The 18709-nt window shown below is 42.1% G+C and overlaps 1 protein-coding gene across 1 annotated transcript; it reads right to left on the bottom strand.

Moving 5' to 3' along the window:
- Positions 1-501: 501 nt before the first annotated feature.
- On the bottom strand, positions 502-9193 carry ADAMTS1 (ADAM metallopeptidase with thrombospondin type 1 motif 1). Its single transcript, XM_079155715.1, has 9 exons — positions 8030-9193; positions 6155-6501; positions 5678-5810; positions 5149-5316; positions 4406-4695; positions 3986-4172; positions 3704-3876; positions 2615-2790; positions 502-2482 (listed from the first exon to the last, which is right to left on the bottom strand). Exons 1-9 carry the CDS (start codon positions 8751-8753, stop codon positions 1783-1785), a joined length of 2898 nt encoding a protein of 965 aa, XP_079011841.1. The 5' UTR covers positions 8754-9193; the 3' UTR covers positions 502-1782.
- Between the last annotated feature and the right edge of the window lie 9516 nt (positions 9194-18709).

The following is an 18709-nucleotide window of genomic DNA, read 5'->3' as shown; positions in this document are numbered from 1 at the left end:
AAAATTCAAAATGCATCCATAACCCCAACCTTTTTCTATTTAATTTCTGATATACATCAGAGGTTGGCCATCTCATCCCACAGAACAAACCTGGCCCACCATTTGTTTTTGTAAATAAAGTTTTATTAAGACACAGCCATGCCCATTCATTTACATATTATTTATGGCTGCTTTCACACCTACAATAGCCTGCTGAATAGCTGTGACAGAGATGTTATAGCCCATAAAGCCATAAATATTTACTATCTGTCTTTTTACAAAAGCTTGCCAACCACTGGGGTATATGATTAGAAACATTAGTAGCCAACTTATCACTAACGATACAATAAATTCCTTTATTAACAACACTACCACAAACCAAGGATACATAAAATATGTCATTAGAACTAAATCTTATTTTCAAAGAATTTAAGAGAGTTTTCTTCAGAGCCAATGTTTGTCTCAGAGGTCCTTCCACTTCTGAAAACATTTCATTTTCACTTCAGAAAATAGACACGCATATCCAAAAGTGTTCTTTTATTATTTCTAGTAACATATATTGTATAAATACTCTATTTTTATATGCACTTTTACAAAAGCGATATAACTTAAAAGTTTTATCATTAGAAATAAATGTATAAAAATAAATATGTTATTATAGGCATTTATTACAAACTGTAGCCCTTCTTAGAAGGAACACACAAACCAATACTTATAAAGTACATATATAATTTATAGTAACACATTTTACTATATACATATGGAAAAAGTAATATTATCTCTCGGTAGAAGAGCTGAACAGACATTCACCAGGATACGACTGTTGGACCAGCTGCCGGGATGGACCCGCTACCCCTCAGCAGCCTCCCCACCACGAGACAAGTGATCTCAATGTCCCTAAGTCCAGGGGACAATGTTCTTATATGCTCCATTCTTGTTCTGGCATTACATCCTTTTGTGTGTTCTTAGTGACTTTCTTAAGATACAATTCACTTTTATACATCCACATTCCCACAGTCGACTTACATAAGGAAGAAGGTAGGTCAGAAGTACCAAACTCATCATGTCACCTTGAGTTTTTTCCAGCACCTAGTACTTTGCTGCTTTTTTTTTTTTTTTTGGCTTTCATAGACTTGATGCACTCTTAGAAATACATGTATTGTTTCTTCCTCAAAATGAGTGACACAGGTAAAGACTGAGACGGTACACGAAGGTAGAGAAGGAGCCATGAGTCATATGCCACAGCTGAGCCTTTCTCTCATGTTGGACAATCTGAACTCTTCACTATCGATCAAAAAGATGCAAAAACATTCTCTGATACCATAGCAGCCATAAGCAGTGCTGATCAAATATCCTCTTTGTACACCTTTCTCCCCGCTTTGTTAGTGAGGTAAAGTAAGCCATGTCTTAAATGAAATATCATCTTTTTTTCTGCTTTTCAGTCCCAGCTTGCATGGTACAAAGTATTTAATCGGTACCAGGAGGCAGGGCTTAAAATATAGAAATATTGGCTTATTTCGACAATTGTTTTTGTAATAGATGTAACAAAAGAAATAATAATAATAATGCCCTGGGGCTTTTCATGCTATATCATTGCTCACAGGTTAATAATCCTCATTAACTAACCTATCAAATTTGTAACTGGCAGGATACTCTCATGATCTAACTCCTATCTACCTCCATACTCCCACACCTGACTGACACACCTCACTGGCGACTGGCAAGATACAACGAATCCCTCCAGCATTCTTATTTCAGTGTGCCAGTCCTCTCACACTGCCTTTTCCTCAAAACTGACACTGCTTAACTACATTCTGCTATCGTGCAAAAGTCTATGTAATGCTTAGGTTTCTTTGAAGGATCACAGCTCTCGTGAGACAACACCCCCCCATCATGGGACAGACACTTCAAGGTTCTCTTTTTGTAACCCTTCCCACAAGTCTTGGAACATGGAGACCATTCCCCCAGCTGCCAGTGTGGGCAAGGCATTTCTGCACAAGGTCGGGTGCTTGCTGGTTTCACCTCCTTTGCACACTCAGAAGCAGGCTGCCCGTTAATGTCCCGACATTCCACCAGTCTTCTCTGCAAACCCAATCCGCATGACTTAGAGCATTCACCCCACTCTCCAATGACCCATTCCGAAAAAGTAGGGATAGCATTGAAAGATTCCTTCTTCTTCTTCACAAAGTAAGTGTATTTAATTTTGGGTCGGAGAGCATTGCCCACAGTGAGAACCTGGATAGTTAAGGGCTCTTTGAGTGGGCTAAAGCTGCGGATTCTCTCCAGCGCTGCAGAGGAGCCGCTATACCACAAGACCATACCTTTGTATGTAATATCTTGCTCTAAAGTGGACAAAGTGAAGTCACCGTTCAGGATATACGTGCCGTCGGCAACTCTGATAGCAAGAAAACTGCCATTATTTCTGGCTCCCCTCTGATTTCGGTGTTTCACATCAATGTTCGTGGCTCCAGTGGGAATTGTGACAATATCATGATACCCAGGTCTGCAGGCAAGAAATACAGAGAGAAGTCTCTCATTCACTGACTGATTAATTGATTGGACTCATTTCTAATCTAATTTTCCCCAGTCCCATTTAAATTATGAGGTATCTCAGAGGATGTATTTTAAAACTTACTTTGCACTAGCAATGGATCCTGATATTTTCTTGCATGTAGATCCATTTCCTCCACAAATACCACATTTGTCAAACTTCTTTTTGGAGTCTATGATGTGATCACAACCAGCTTTTACGCACTGTCCTTGCACACAGACGGAAGTGGAGTCTGGACTACATGGAGTACCATCTACAACCTGCAACAAGGAAGACACGTGTTCAGCATCACTCATTAGCATTACCGAGCTACGGTAACTATGCACATTTTTATTGACTACATTGATTAACATAATATTTTCCATACACATCACGTACTTTCCTTCTCTTTGGCTGTTCTTTCAATGGGATGTATAGACATTTGAAGAAATTATAGATTTTTTTTTAATTATTATTTGTTTAATGGTCTTCCCTACAGCTAAGATCAATGAAGATCTGTGCAGGTCATTTTGTTTACTCCTGTATCTGACAATAGACAGTGCTTTATAAATGATTCATTGAATATTGAATCTGCTACTTGGGAATATTTTCATGGTCTATAATACTAATAACACATAACAATCTCAACCAAATTAAATTGCAGTTTTTACTTTAGAGACAGAATTATCCCTTTGGACAAACCACAAAAGAAATGATGCTTCTTGTTCAATTATGTGCTCCAACATATAAACTACCAATGCTCAGACTTCCATTTTAATAAGCATGTTTCCACAGGTTACTGCTAGTTACCCAGTAACAAGTTCTCTAGATCGTGTCTAAACTATTGTTCAAAACTACTAATAATTATGTGCTAACACATAATTATTTAACCATAGTGACATGTAAATCCTAGTTATACAGAGAAGATCTTGATTTGCAAAGGGTTTTCCTGGTATATAAAGGACTATTGCTAAGCAACTGAATTTAAGTTTCATTCTTAACTGGAAACAATAAACTCAGAGCAGAGAGTTGCTAATGCATTTGGCAGAAAAGAAGTCTGAATTTAAACTTCTTAGTGGCAGGTAGAACACCTGCTAATATAACAAGTAAAGAAAGTAAGTCGAAGGGAGAATGAAAAAGCAACAAGACCTTGGCTCTTAGATGGGGAAAAAAAATGACTGTGAAAGTATCTACCTTGGGCTGTAAAACGAAGAAGTAGCCGATGCCTTTGGCTTGACAGATGAGCTTGCACCTGTCTTTTGGGGAGACGCCAGCATACTTGGGAGTCCACTCCACCACAGGCCCACTCCCAAAGGCTTTTGAAAACTCATTGTGTGCCTCACACTGTTCCTCCCTAAAGGTTTTTCCTGGAAAGAGAATGACATGAGGACATTATCAGTTTCCGGCCTTGAACTGCCTGCTGTGGGCTCATCTTGTTTACCCCGTTTCTGAAAGCGGAAGTTCACTGCTGCTCACCATTGTTATCTGGACAGTCCTCAACGTTGCAGGACCTGTAGCGCACTCGTTTGCCTTCACAGTACTTCCCGCCATTCTTTGGGACTGGGTTGTCACATTCCCTTATTGTATACTGAACTCCTCCACCACAGGTTCTTGAACAATCTCCCCAGGACCCCCAAGGTCCCCAGCTTCCATGAATTGGAGCCTAAAAGGGGACACAAATCATTACTGTCAGAATTCTCCAAAGAGACCATTTTAGGGAATAAAAGAAAAAAAATATGAGAAAAAGAATGAATTCCAAAGATAAGCTATCTTGCATTCTTCTCTGGAGGACATAGATTTGGGTATTTATCTCAGCAAGAAATCATTAAGCATCACTTAGCTTTTTAACTTCTCAATTTTAAAGAGGTGTAAATGTGTTTTGGTGGAAAAACTCACATCAAAATGCTTCTTGTCTGTCTTGTTCACACACTTGCTGTTAATACACCATTTCCCTTCCCCACAGCTGGTGCCGTCCGCCCAGGGGAAGTGCTTGGTTTGGCACATCAGAACCCCAGAGGGCGAGTTGACGTTGCACCACAAGGTGGCGCACGTGCTGGCTGGATCTGGACAGTGTTTAGACTCCTCCCCGAACATGAACTGGCACTGCCGGTTGACATCATACACGTTGCCAGGGAGATCGGATGGCAGCCGGATGGGATTCTGGGGCTTGTCCATCAAACATTCCCCTACCAAAAGCAAAACAAAACAAAAAAACAATATTAATAAGTCTGTAAAGAAATAATGCAAGGTGTAGATCAGGTTTCCCAAGATATTCATCATATGAAGTACTATAAAGCGAAGTTATCTAAAAACTGCAGCGCTTTGGGAGAAAATGCCAAAGAGATTTGTATTACTACTAAGAGATTATCCTGTATAGGGGATTTTTGGATTAACCATGACAAGATTCTATTTTTCTGCTAAAATATGAATGAATGGCCTTTTAGAGATACTCAGCCAGAAACAGTGTCTTTTATCAGGAATTAAGATCTGAGTATCTATGATCCTGACAGTGAAATGTAATTTTGAAAGGGAAAAATACAAAAAATAAAAATAAAAAAATAGAAAAAGAGCTTGGTTAACTAGAACCCTACGTGTAAAAGGTTGGATGTTTTCTAAAGAGAGCAGCTCAAGTATCTTACCATGACCATTATCCAGAAATGATGTGATCATGTAGGCGCTGCAGGGAGACCAAGGATGGTTGTGATCCAAATTGGAGAGCATTGAGGCCATCATGTGGGAACCCTGGTTCCCTGCGTTAAGGCTGGCACACTGCTTCGAATCATCATGAAGCATGTTCAACACGTGACCTAGGAAGCAATCCAAAACCCAGATTGAAATACAGATCACTTGCAACATGATTTTTTCTTCCCAACAGGGATTCATCTGTCTCTACATCATAGAGGAAGAAATCTATTTAGGAGACAATTTATTTTGAACTAGGTCTACTTTTCACCAGGTGTAGAGAAACACAAAGTTCCATATGTCCACAGCTCATACTATTTAAAGTTTTATTCTAATAAACATGGTTGTATTTGAAACAGTTGAAAATACCTTCTAAGACACACTGGTACCTAAAATAACAATATAATCTGCATACTCTCCTCTCAAATTGATATATCGTTTCATCAATTTGAATTGGGCTTCATTTATACTCTGAAACAAACTTACCTAATTCATGGGCTGTGGTGAAAGCAGCCTGTAAACCATCATCCTCTATGACTGAGCAGCTTCTGCTGGGATCGCACACTGTTCCAACATCAGCTATTCCAAGGGTATCACACGTCTGAGTCCCACATAGGTCCTATAAGGAGTAAAGATCAGTCTTTATTAATATGAACAATATGAACCTTTGAATTTTATTTTCTAGTAGTGTATATGTCTTTACCTACATTTGGAAGCATTTACATTCATTATTGTTGAGCTAGAAAGGCTTTATGTGACTCTAATCAAGACTTATCCTATGCTTTTAAAAGAGAATAATGTAACCCGAGACACTAAGATTGCAGTAGAAATAAGCAAGATGGATCATGCTAACCATTTTTAAAAATTAAGTGAAAAAAAAAATTACTGAAATCCTTTTATTCAGTTGGTATAATGCTGACTCCCAAGCAGAAAATATAATCATTGACATCATGTCCTTCTCACCTCTCTGGTGAAAAGAATCGCTGTGTCATAGTGCTCTGCATCCCGGTCACTGGGCGGATTGTGCTGTTTTTGCCAGTTGCAGAAGTTCCGCAAAGTGAGCGCAGCATTGGAGGTCACTTCCGGCCCCTTCTGCTCCTCATAGATAACCAAAATCTTCACCACCACCAGGCTAATTGAATTTCGAATGCTAGGGTATTTGTACAACCTGGCTGCCACTGAGAACAAGGTGAGAAGGTAATGCTTTAGATCACTGCCATGGAACTCTGCCATTGACTGGTCGGCCACGAGCATGGTTTCCACATAGCGGGGACTGGACACGAATCGCTTCTTTCTTACGCTTCCAGTTCCTGTAAAGAAAAAAGGACAGTTTGCTTTTGGGCAGTCTCTCCAAGAATAGTTACCTCCCCTGAGTATATAAGGAAAGCCTAACTAGTCAAAGCAAATAAAACCTAAATATACCCAGAACAACAATAACAAAAATATTTGCATATTTTTATTGGAAATGTAATTTTTTTAAAGTTTATTCTCTTTTGCTTTAAATAAAAGACCGTGTGCTCCTTGGAGTGCTCAGGCTATTTTCCTGTGTAAGAGAGCAGGGCTTCTTCTGTGCCTTTGAACTCCTACAAGCTGAACAAGACACATCACCCTACCCAGCTGTAGTAAAATCTTGGAGCAAGGGCAGCAGGCAGAGCGCCCTGGACTCAAATCCTGAATGAGATCATCGGGCTCCACGTGGAAAGCCTAGGGCAGGGCTGGGACTGTTGCCAAGGGGCCGGGCCTCAGGAATCTCAGCCTGCATTGCTCAGCTTTCTCATTCCAGGGGTCCCTTGGGTGTTCTGCTTTTGCCAATTCCGGGCACAAGGACCACCCACTCTGCTCCGCAGCCTACTACCCCACTCCCATGCCCCACAGAAATAAGTTCCTTCCTTAAATCACTTTTCATTATTTGGAAAAGGGCCCTCCGAGTACTGACTGAGACCCATCTAGCAGGCAGGTCCTAAACTGAGCTATGGCCGCGTTAACTCCTCCCAGGAGCGTAGGAGCAAACGCAAACCGGAGATTCCCAATCGAGACACGTGAAAAAGTTAAAAAAGTAAAGACATCAGAGTGATAAAATGAAAAGAACTGGACAGTAAGCCCTACACACAGAGAGTCAGGAGGCGGCGAGAGGCGTAGCAGGAAAGCTCAGCGGCCACTCACCCTCAACAGTGCTAGAGAGTAGGATTATGGCCGCGAGAAGGAGCGCAAAACGGGAGGCGGGGTGGGAGGCGGGGCAAGCGGGCAAAGACCTCCCAAGCAGGTTTTGCAGAGCCGCCCCGCTGCCGCCAGCCGTCCCCGTCAGCCTTTTAAGGGGGGTAGGGCACAGAAGCCCACAGAATAGACATCGCGGTAGCGCAGTTCGTCCAGGCTCACGGGCACATTCTGAGGTCACCATCAGTCTTCTGGCCTCTCTGTCTCCGCCCTCTTCTGAGCGCGGACGGAGAGCACGCAAAAACAGCAGTTACAAAACTCAGCGAGAAGCTGCAGCCCAAAGAGCACACACAGAAACCCTAACGCGCTCGGCTAAGGTGTAGGAATCGGGTTACAAACTCCCTTCTCAGTCGAAATGTTTTGCCTAAGTCTGCCTGAAGTCGATTTGTCTATTTTTTCGCTGTTCATTATTCGGGAAAACTGAATTAAATGTTCTAGCAGGATTTTATTAACCCACTCTTGGGTTCCCCAACCCCAACCTCAAAACTCCTTTTTTCCACTCCAGGTCTCCGATTTGTCTGCAAACATTCTCCTGACTGCGGGCAGAGTCTACCAAGTCACACTGCATAGAGAAAATGGGGAAAGGGGAATGAATGGAGAGTCAAGTAGGGAAAACTTTTCTACCTGTTGGCTGTCCCGCATATTGCGGCTCCAGGTCTCGCAGAGGCCACTGCGCCCCAAGGTCTTCGCCCTCAAGTTCTGCACCCTGCGAGGGCAGGGTCTCATCGTCCATGACTCCACACTTGGCGCCGCCACCGCCCCGCCGCCTCCGCCGCAGGAGATGGAACTGTGGCCGCTCGTTCGGCTCCTCCTCGGCGGCGGCGGGGGCGAGGCGTTCAGTGGCAGCTGCGGGCGCCGGCTGGATGAAGAACTCCTCGCCCTGCAGGTAGAAGGCCCCGCGCACGCCCTCGCAGAGGCTGAGGGCTGCGGCCGAGCTGGGGTCACCATTCACAGTGCCGGAGTAGAAGCAGTGTGATAAGTCGCCGGTGGGGTCCAGACGCTGCGCCTCAGGCCCTGGTTTGCGCCCCACAGTCTGGAGTGTGAAGCCTGGCGCCAAGAAGCCGCGGTCGGGCTGCAGCTTCAGGTGCAGCCGCTGGCCAAAGGCGTCTAGGCGGAGGCGCGTGGTCTCCTGTCCTGCGGCGCGCTCCAGTGCGGGCAGCACCAGCTCTTCGTCCTCCTCCGCCGGGCGCCCATGCGCGCCGGGAGCTATCAACAGCACCGCGGCCGCGGAGAGTAGCAGCAACATGCGTGCAGGCTGAGAGCTCCGAGACCGTGGCGCTCGCTCAGGGTCCCCCATGTCGCCGACCGGCCTGTGCCTTCGGGACTCCACAGGGACTGATCTCTGCATCAGAGACTCCGCGCGATGCAGCACTCAGAGCGAGGGGGAGCTGAGCTGAGCTGGCCCTGCTCTGGATTGTCAAAGTTAACAATGACTTATTCTTTGAAAGTGAGCGGAGGACCGGCTACAGCCGAACCTCCCAGTCACTTAGAAGGCGCCGAGATTCTGTCGGCGCGCGGGAAGTTTTTCTTCCAGCGCAGAGTTGGAAGCACCGCACGGTGGGCGCTGTGGAGTGGCCGCTTCGGGAACAAGAAGCGCTCTACGGCGCCTCCGGGGCAGGGGGCAACTCGAGGATCGGTGCCTGGCGCTACCCTTCGTCTCCGCCTAGGTCGCGGTACTGCTCACTCTGAGCAGGACTCTTGCCTCTCCGCCGGACTGTGCGCTCTAGCTTCGCAGTAAGCGCTTGGCTCGTAGCGGCTTTCCAGCGAGTGCAAGAAACGGGCAGCCCCGGCCGCCCCTTTATAGCCCTGGAATCAGCCCCTCCTCCCTCTTGGCCGCCTTTCCATCCCAAAGACGCCGCCCCCTGAGCTCAGTCGGTGTTAAACCGCGCTCAGCGCCGCGGGCCCCCGGCGGGGGAAGGGGTGCCTCCCGCTGGCTTAGTGCCACAACTCGTCAATCTGGGGGCGGAAGACGCAGAAGGGGCACTGTGACCGGCACTTTGTACAGCCCGGGCTATACCGGGGAGAAAATGCTTCCTTCCACTATGCCTGTCCCCCGCAGACTTCCTGGACCACCCTGCCTTCTCGCAGCCCCTCCTTTGCGGGAACTCAGTTCCCGCGCTGGGCTGCAGCTCCCAGGAGGGACGGTCCGGGTGGATAGTTGAGTCCCTTTACCAAGATTTCCCTTCGTTGGAGCGGCCCCTAACTTTCCTTCCCTGCCCGCACAGCCCTTTCTTCCCTAGTCTGGACGATGAGCCTGGGCTGTCTTTTCTAGATAGAATACCCTACCCACCTCTCCAGGTCCCTGGCCTGCCAGGAGCTTCTTTTCTGCAAAGTGTTCTTTGCTCCATCTTTTCTTAGGGGAAGTTTGGTTGGTGTTGGCTCTGAGTTACCCCTATAAAGACTTGGGGACACTTCCTAGGCTCAGGATTGTAAAATGGGTCTCCATTGATCTTTACTCTCCACCCACCCCGCAGCCTCGCGCCACATAGACATTTTGTGGGGACCCGTGTGCGCATTTCCGTAATAGGTGATCTAGAACAGGGTTCATTTCCTAGACCTGAAGGAAGGAACTGAGCTTTCTCTTCTTCATCCGAGAAATAAGTCCCACCCGGTCCGCAGATTGCCATCTAAGTGCGGCTGTTGCAGGCCAGAGGCGAGATGAGCAGAACCATTAAGGGACCCCACTTGGCTACTCGGGGGCCGCAGCGATCGCGGCGGATAGAAAGTGTGTAGTGGAGAAAAGAGGAAATCGGCTTCCTTCCCCACCCCTCCCTGCTCTTCCTACTGGAAGGGGAAAGGCTGCGCCCGCGTTGTGAAAGCAACCAGAGGGAGCCTTTCCACCCCCAGGTCCCTAAGAAAAAGCTGAGCGGCTCTTCCAACGAAAAGGGAGGGGCCCCAGGCCCCGGAGGAAGGAACTGTTTCACAATGCTCCCAGAGGCGGAAAGCCACCGGGACAATGGTGAGAAGCCAGAGCCCCGGGGCAGACTCGCGTCGCTCACACACTCGCACTACCACTTCCGCGCCCTTGGCCTCCCTCGGGTCTCGCCGCCCCACCCCATCCCGCCCCTCTCTGGGCTCCCGGTTGATCTCCGCCTTTCCTTGCTCCTCCCCAGATCTTCCCAACTCCCCTTGGCCTCGGCCAGAAGCATCCCTTTGAGTTCCCTCATTGGTCTCTCTTCCAAACTTTTCTTTCCGGGATACTTTCTAACTCCTTATTGTCTCCGCTTTCTAGATTGCTTACTCGGACAACAAAAACTTTGCTTCCCACCTTTCAGGAAAGATCAAATCAGAAAGAATGACAGAGTGAAGCAGAACCCTTCACCCTTCAAAGGGTGGGGTAACACGCTGGTCCTCAGGCCCTCAAGAGTGGGTGCTGTCTTACATGTAATTTGGGTTTCTTCAGTTGCAACCCAACTCATTGTTGAAAGTTGAATGGTCAATTCAAGACTTAAAACATATTTTAACAGCACCTTCTGAGTTACCGGTTTTGTTTGTCGGTTACTTGCTCTTCCACGTTCCCACCATCTGTCATTTTGATATCGTCTTTGGTCTACCTCGGTTCTCTTTGAATCTTGCATTAGTTCATGGTCATCATGTTGAATTTCTCCTTCAAATTTAATATTGACAGTCACACTCGTGCATCTTAAGTCCCCATTCGGTTCTATGTTGTCCAAACTCCTTCTCTTCATCTTTGAATTAGGAGGATTATTCCTCTATGCCTCACAAGAGGCCTTTCCCAAACGTGGAACATCGCTGCTCCTCAGTGTGGTGTGCAGACATTCTTTTACACTTCCCTCTTTTGTTACAGGAGCTCTTTAGCATTCTGTTTTTTACGATCTCATTTTATTTCTTTTCATTTGTTCCTTCGTTCTACCAACGAGAAAGGTTAGAGATTTCAGAGGACATTAGAAGAAAGTTGTTTTAGACTTACAAGATATTTCTACAGAATTATGAAACATGGTGGTAAAGTCATCAATACAGTTTCAAATCTCTAGCTTACAAGAGAGCTCAGCATGCATATGGTGACCAGCAGTTGGAGCCCACACTGGCTTTGAGACAGATTTCAGATACTTGAGGTGGCCCCGGGGTGACCAAAAGACTTGCCTGTGATCTGTGAGGGTAAATGTGATTCCCTTGAATTGGGGCGGAAGGGAAACTCAGAATAGGCAGCAAGTGTGTAACTTTAAATAAAAATTGTGTAATGTATTCCAGTCTGTCAACTCCCTTGCCTATATTTCAGCTTTTAAAATACATTAATGCAAGTTTGGCCTTTGATCCATTTCTGTCTCCTGTGTGTTCTTATTGAAAATTTGCTTCATTCAAGGCACACTTTTCTAATCTTGAATGGGTTACTTCAAAACCATTATATTTTTTCATATTTCATGTTGTATATCCAAATAGAGCTGGAAAAAAAAAAAAAAAAAAAACCCAGTGAGTTCAAGGCAAAAGGATTGCCAGGAACATGGCTTTTTTATTCTCTGGGTTACTCTCCAGATTTCTGTTCTTTTGCATAATGACTCCAATCTGTTGTGCACCTGTAGTTCTGGGAAATGATTCTTTTTTAATCGCTTCAACAGAGACATGAATGTAGGAGTTGCCAATTACTAAACTGAAAAACTCCATGCTCAGAAGAACATCTAATCCACTTACTTTTTTTTTTTTTTTGAAGACCAGCACTTTTCCAGTGTTTGCAGTACTGCGTAAATATATACATATGACATATATGTATACTTATAAGCAAAATGTGAATTTGTTCATGGCACTAGTAAGAATAATGCATAACATTTAGTCCTTGTATAAGTTTTACACTCTCATCTTTATATAGTTTTTGTTCCTTGATTTGAATGTGCACCTAGATCACATATTGTCCAGACCCCTCTTCTTCCCTGTATTTCTGTCTTTTTATGAAGCACATATGGCCTTGTATAAACATGAATCTTAAAATGTTCTAATTTATTCACTTTAACCATTTTTTATTATTTGTAGGTATAACCTAACAACAGTTCAAACATTTAATGTAAAACTTATCACAATGAGCAATTTGAGTTTTTAAAACATTTTTGTCCTTTCTGCACTGAGGCAATTTCTGAAAAAGGAAAAAAAAAGTGTCATGTTTTTTAAAGTGAAAGAAACAAAGTATTAATCTCTGTTTAATCCTTATACGTTTGTTTTGTTTCAGTGATCCACATATTATGGAAACAATGCTCCATAATTCTATAACATATCCAGTGTTCAACAAGCAGCCATGAAATGGGAGGATGTGGTAATATGTAGGAGCTGCTAGAATTGTTTTAGTGTAAACATGTGTATATAAACTACTAACGTGCATATTTTATAACCATGGAAGTCTTTTCATTCACATTTTCATACCATAGGATTTACCAATTAGAAGTGGAAAAGCTGTTTGGCATTAGGACAGCTTTAGGGAACATATGTTCATAAAGCATTAGTGGGCAAATGGTTATTTGTTCGAAATTATTTGATTAAAATTGAGAAAGTAGACACAAAACATCTATTTTCAGTGGGTTACATTTTCAGAACTATGACAAATATTGGAGACTGAAAATTTGTTGAAGTTTTATTAGAACTTCAAAACTTCTATAAACCCCAAATCATGCATTTGCAGAAGTAAGAACATTATGATCAGAATAAATCATTCCCTGTGTTTAAAAGATGTGGAATTGAGCTTCAAAAGGGTTAAGTAATTTGCCTAACATGATAGAGTCTGAGTAAAATTGGAGCTTAGAAATAAATTTTAATCAAATACCTCTTGGCATTTTAATCTATATAATTGGTTAATAACTTGTTTTTAGACTTATAACTGATTTTGTTTACAATTATTAAATTTCATTTTAATTATAAATATGGATTTCCTAGCAATAAAATTCCACCTTAAGAACCCACAGCCTTTAGTACCTCTTTCTTAGGCCACAAGATGGCGATGATCTACAACAAATGATATGCAACTTGGTTTTCTTAATAGTTCCAGTCAGGAATTTGCAAAGGTTTTAGGCATCTTCAATCATATGTAAGAAATGTCTATGAAATTTCCTCTTTCCTTCTTGGGGTTATGTAAATTTTTTTTAAAAAAGTACTACAAGATAAAATGTATGTACATTCTTAAAAGAATAATAAAAACATTTCAGTTGACTATGAAAGTAGCCAACTACTTTTTAAATTATGTGGCCATATGAGTTTATACCAAAAATAAATTATTCATTAAAGAGAAAGAAAAACAACTCTGGCAAGAGTACTTGGAGCACTTTTATCACATTTGAGAGTTCCATGCGGTTCAAATGAAAAAATCATACTTTGCAATTCACTAAAACTGAGATTAAACCCATTCAGTTATTCATTCAGCAGATACTTATTATGTGCAGTAGTATATATTAATTCTTGGCTATCAAATCTTAAATTATCTGGTATTCCTGGTTTAGAGATTTTCCTTAGCAACAACAAAAACAGTGAAAATAAGCGAAGTGAGAAAATGTTCTACCACCAGGTGGTGACAAAAGATAAAATTTAAAATAGCTCTTGGAAAGCGTGTACTTCATGCAACATTTGCTGACTCTGAATACACATGACTTCCAGATGTCATGTGAATTGAAAATCATATCCTCAAGATGTTTTAACACTTACAGTGAATTAATATTAGCATAGTAATTTTAGTTTAATACACACTGTCATTAGCAGCAGACAATTTCAGCCAGCAGGAGGCGTATGAGACCACAGAATAAGAAATTTCAAATTTTACTACTGCTTTTTCCTCCACCCAGCTTGCAATTTATTGATCAGGCGATACAGGTAGGAGATGTTTTATTTGTTTGTTTTGTTGTTGTTAATTTTTATTGCCCCCTTTTAACACTATAAAGGTATTTAAGCAGAGACTGGAAATCCATTGTCAAGATATTTGGAGAGTGATTGCCAATAATATAGAGCAGAATTGAATGATTTCTAAGCCTGTGTCCTAGAAGAAGGACTTATGACTCTATAATGCTCCTTTCTATTTTACTGATAATGAGCAACTGAATTATGAACTACTGCAGTTCACTGGCAATCCTCTGGGGCATCTAGAACTGGCAGTACCTAGGAATTACTCATATTAGGTACTTTTGAATTTTTATGCTATGCCTCCCAGTATTTGTCACCCATAGAAAATTATATTTGCCAGCCTACCGGGGGCAATGGATTTAGATGGTTGTAGTTGGAAACACTGTCTCAGAAAATTCTCTTGCTCTAGATGGCTCTCAGGCCATCCATCAAGCTAAGGACTCCAACAATGATTATGATGGCTATCTGAACTAGTATATTTATGTGATGTTGAGTCAACCAATCTCTCTAAGTAATTGGTCATCCCACTTGAAGTCCATCCTTCAGCAGCACCATGTCTTAAGTGTGGGAGGGCTTCCTGTCCTATGCATAAACACAGAGAGCTGGGGTTAGAGACAGGTAATCCCCAGATGAGTTCTGATTTTCCCATTCTCACTTTGCAGCTTACTTTGTGTCATCCTTGCTTTGTGGCTTCAGGGAATCTGTGAGTATCCTTGGATCTAAAGACTCCTCATGTGTGAAGTGTTAATCCCTGACCTGAAACATTGTTGGGAGGATCAGAGATAACACTGGAATAGAATAGTCAGTAGATGAAAGGTGCTAATTAATATGATGGACTTTGAAATTAGGAAAGGGTCTCAAGGGGATCAGTGAGGCTGTAGGGATTGAATTTTGGCTAAGCATTTTTTTTCCCATCAGTGCTATGGAACAGTTAAATCAGAGACTGGCATGTAGTGGTCACATTGCTTTTATTTTTAATTGACCCATAGCAATAGTATACATTTATGGAATGCAGTGTAATGTTTAGATATCTATGTACTTTGTATACTAAGTGACTTAGAGAATTCAGCATGTTCTTCACCTCATGGGGAGAATGAAAATGAAAGATTGGTGAAAAGGTTCAAAAAATTACAGTTAGATTGGAGGAATACATTCTGCCATTCTGTTTGTGCAGTGAGGTGATTATGGTTAATCCTTTCATATAGATGATTTCAAAGTGGCACAAGTTTTTAGATGAGTGAAGCAGGTTGGTCTTCCCATCAGTAAGATTCCATAATTGTTGTGTTGGACAATGAAGCAGAGGAATAAAACACAAGTGATCTGAGGCTGTTTATGGTGAATGGTGTGGAATAAAAGGGAGTCCATGATCTCTGGGGATATGGGATAAAAAGTCAGATAAGAACAGAATGACATGATGTTGAAAGTGCAGGGAAGTTAAAAGAAAGTGTCCCAAGTTATCAGTGAAGGAGATTTGCTCATGGATTGATGTACAGTTGTACATCAATCTTGCCCTCTTGCCATGTGACCTCTTGTTTTTAGGACCCCGTCAGTCTGGAAACGCCTCAAACATTCCTGTGGGTGAACTGTTGGCAGTACTTACGCTGGACCTTCTGCAGCCTGCTCCACATTGTCTTGGCTCCCGTTCACTAATTGTGCTAGGACTTCACCTCAGTTGTGCCCTGTGCATTGAATGCTTTCTTCCTTGGGACCCCCTGGATGATGGCCCTACATTGCCAATGATAAACACAGGGGTATTAACAGTCATGTGGGAACCTTTGACTAAAGTAAGAGTGGATGGGAAAAGGCTTCTCTTTCATCTCCTGAGTCAATATGGGAGGCAATTTTATACATTCCTACTTATTTTTCTGAAATAATGAAGCCCAAATTGTCCCAGCAATGACCAGCTTGGCTGCCCAGCTTTGTACCAACTTCTCTTTCCTGGTGCTCTTCCCGGGCCCAGTCTACTGTTTCCCTGTCAGCCTCCCCAACTCCATGAGGACAGCATGCACCCAACCCCCTTTCTCAGATCTGATGACTGGGCTAAGCAGACTCAAAAACAGACAAGAGTATGAGAGAACATTCTAGAAAGGATCACTCACTGATCATCCTGTGGGATAAGGTTCAGGTCTGTGCAGCAGAGTGGCACCTGAACAGCATGAGGAAAAAGCAATCAAAAGGAGTTTGTAGTTGGGTGGCTTTTGATAATTGCTTTGAAGCAGGGCTTGACCAACTGTGGTTAATCATCTGTTTTTATCAATTAGGTTTTACTGGAATAATGTCACAATCACTTGTTTATGTATTATTAATGACTACTTTTGCAATGCAAGGCAGAATTGAAGAATTGCAAAAGAGACTGTATAGACCACAAGTTCGAAAAATTTGTTATCTGGTCATTTAAGAAAAATTTTGGACTGGGAGAGGGAGGAAGAGAGGGAAAGGAATGGTACTCAGGAATGAAATTGACCAAATTTTGTTGCGTGCATTTACAAATATGTAACAACAAATCCCACTATTGTGTATAAGTATAATGCACCAATTTATAAAAAGAGAAATTCATCAACTTGTACTTTGGAAACCTTGAGAGAAAAAAAAAAAAAAAACAGAGAAGTCACATTTTTCTCTAACTCCTAATTTCAAGGCATGCAGTGAAAGTGATCTTTATCTCCTGCAGCCAGAGAATGGACTATGCATAATCTTTCAGTCATTATATATCGGAGTCAAGGTCCTAATGGAGAAAGTGTAGGAATTTGAAATATAAGATGGGAACATTTGAATGAACCCCTAATTTTCCTGAATCCTTTCTTCTGAACCGGTTTCTTCTGAGAACACTCTTCCCTGGAGAAAGTTTTCTAAGAAACACTGACCATATGTATTAGGATTCTCCAGAAAAACTGAGGATTAAGTATATGTATGTATGTACATCTGTGTATATGCATGTCTATTTATACTATATATATATACACACATAAATATGTTTATATACATACTATATATGTGTTATATATATTTATACAATTCCCCATATAAAATTCAAAAGGAATTTATGGCTCACATGATTATGGAGGCTGAGGAGTTCCATGATCTGCTACCTGAAAGTGGGAGGCCCAGAAAATCGGTGATAAAATTTTGGACCAAGTACAATGCTTAAGGCCAAGAGAGTTTATGGTGAAATCCCCATCCTCAGTTCAGGGAAAGACCAATGTCCCAGCTCAGCAGGTAAGAAAGAAGAAAAAAGAGCGAATTTTTTCTTCCTCTCACTTTTGTTCTATTGAAACCCTCAGCAGATTGGATGATGCTCACTCCCATTGGTGAGAACAACCTGCTTTTATGGAATCCACTGTTTCAAATGTCAATCTTAATAGTTTTCTTTGCTGTGAAGAAGCTTTTTAACCCACTTATTGATTTTTGGATGTGACCTACCTCTTCCAAATAGGCCTACTTCATAAAATTTATACCAACTCCCAATGGCTCCATCCACTTGGAACCAAGCCTGCAACACATGAGCCTTTGGGTGACTTTCCAGACCCAATCTAAAACAGCAGCAATGATTCAAGCAATCTTTCTCTTGGTCTCCCTACCTAATAGGAACTGTAGCTGGGAGAACATTGAGGGGATGTGTGTGGAAGGCCTCACTCACTCTCTGTCCCACTTTTTGTCTGCTGGTCCCTTCTAGGCTTTATTCTCCCTTTCTTGCATCTCTGAAATTAAGAGTTAGTCCACTCAAGGGAACAAGGCAGGGGAAAGGAGCCATTTTCCATGATGTCATATCTGAATTCATGTTTTTCTAGGATTTTGTTCTGATGATAATGATCATTCTGGAGTTTATTGAGAGTCTACTGTATGCCATGCAAACTCTACATATATTAGTTAATTAATCTTTGTGTGTTAGTATTTTTGTTTCACAGACGAGGTGATTGAAGCTCAGGAAACTTAAAAAAATTGATCTTAACTTACATTACTAATAATTGGTGAGTCAGATAATCTGTAATTTTAATGTTTAACATAATCAATGAACAATACACATGCACACTCTCTTTTGTTTAAAACTTTGTAAGGGGGATGGAGAGTACAGAGGAAAGGAATTGAGTTAAGAAATCAGATAATTAATTTCAGATGTGTCACATCTGACCGATGAACTTAGTCACCGAATCTCTGGGTCTTAGTTTCTATATCTGTAAAATAAGCAGGTAGGACAGCTGTAGCTTAAATATTCTATAATTTTTAGATACAATTTTAGCTCTTTGAATAATGGTAGATATACAAATTGATGCATCTTTATTTGAATGGTCTAAAATTGTTACGTATGTGATTTATTATAAGTCTTTGGTGAAGAAATTATTCCTCATTGAATTTTGCCTCAATTAGAGCTTTGTTCACATCAGAAATGCAAAACATGCTTTTTTTCTACCTCCAGAGACTTCTGTATCTTATGGCATTATTGTTACCAGTGTCAGGAAATGATTAATTGTAATA

Source organism: Sciurus vulgaris (genome assembly GCF_902686455.1).
Source record: "Sciurus vulgaris genome assembly, chromosome: 10".
Taxonomy (NCBI): domain Eukaryota; kingdom Metazoa; phylum Chordata; class Mammalia; order Rodentia; family Sciuridae; genus Sciurus; species Sciurus vulgaris.
This window is presented reverse-complemented; position numbering and strand designations above follow the sequence as displayed.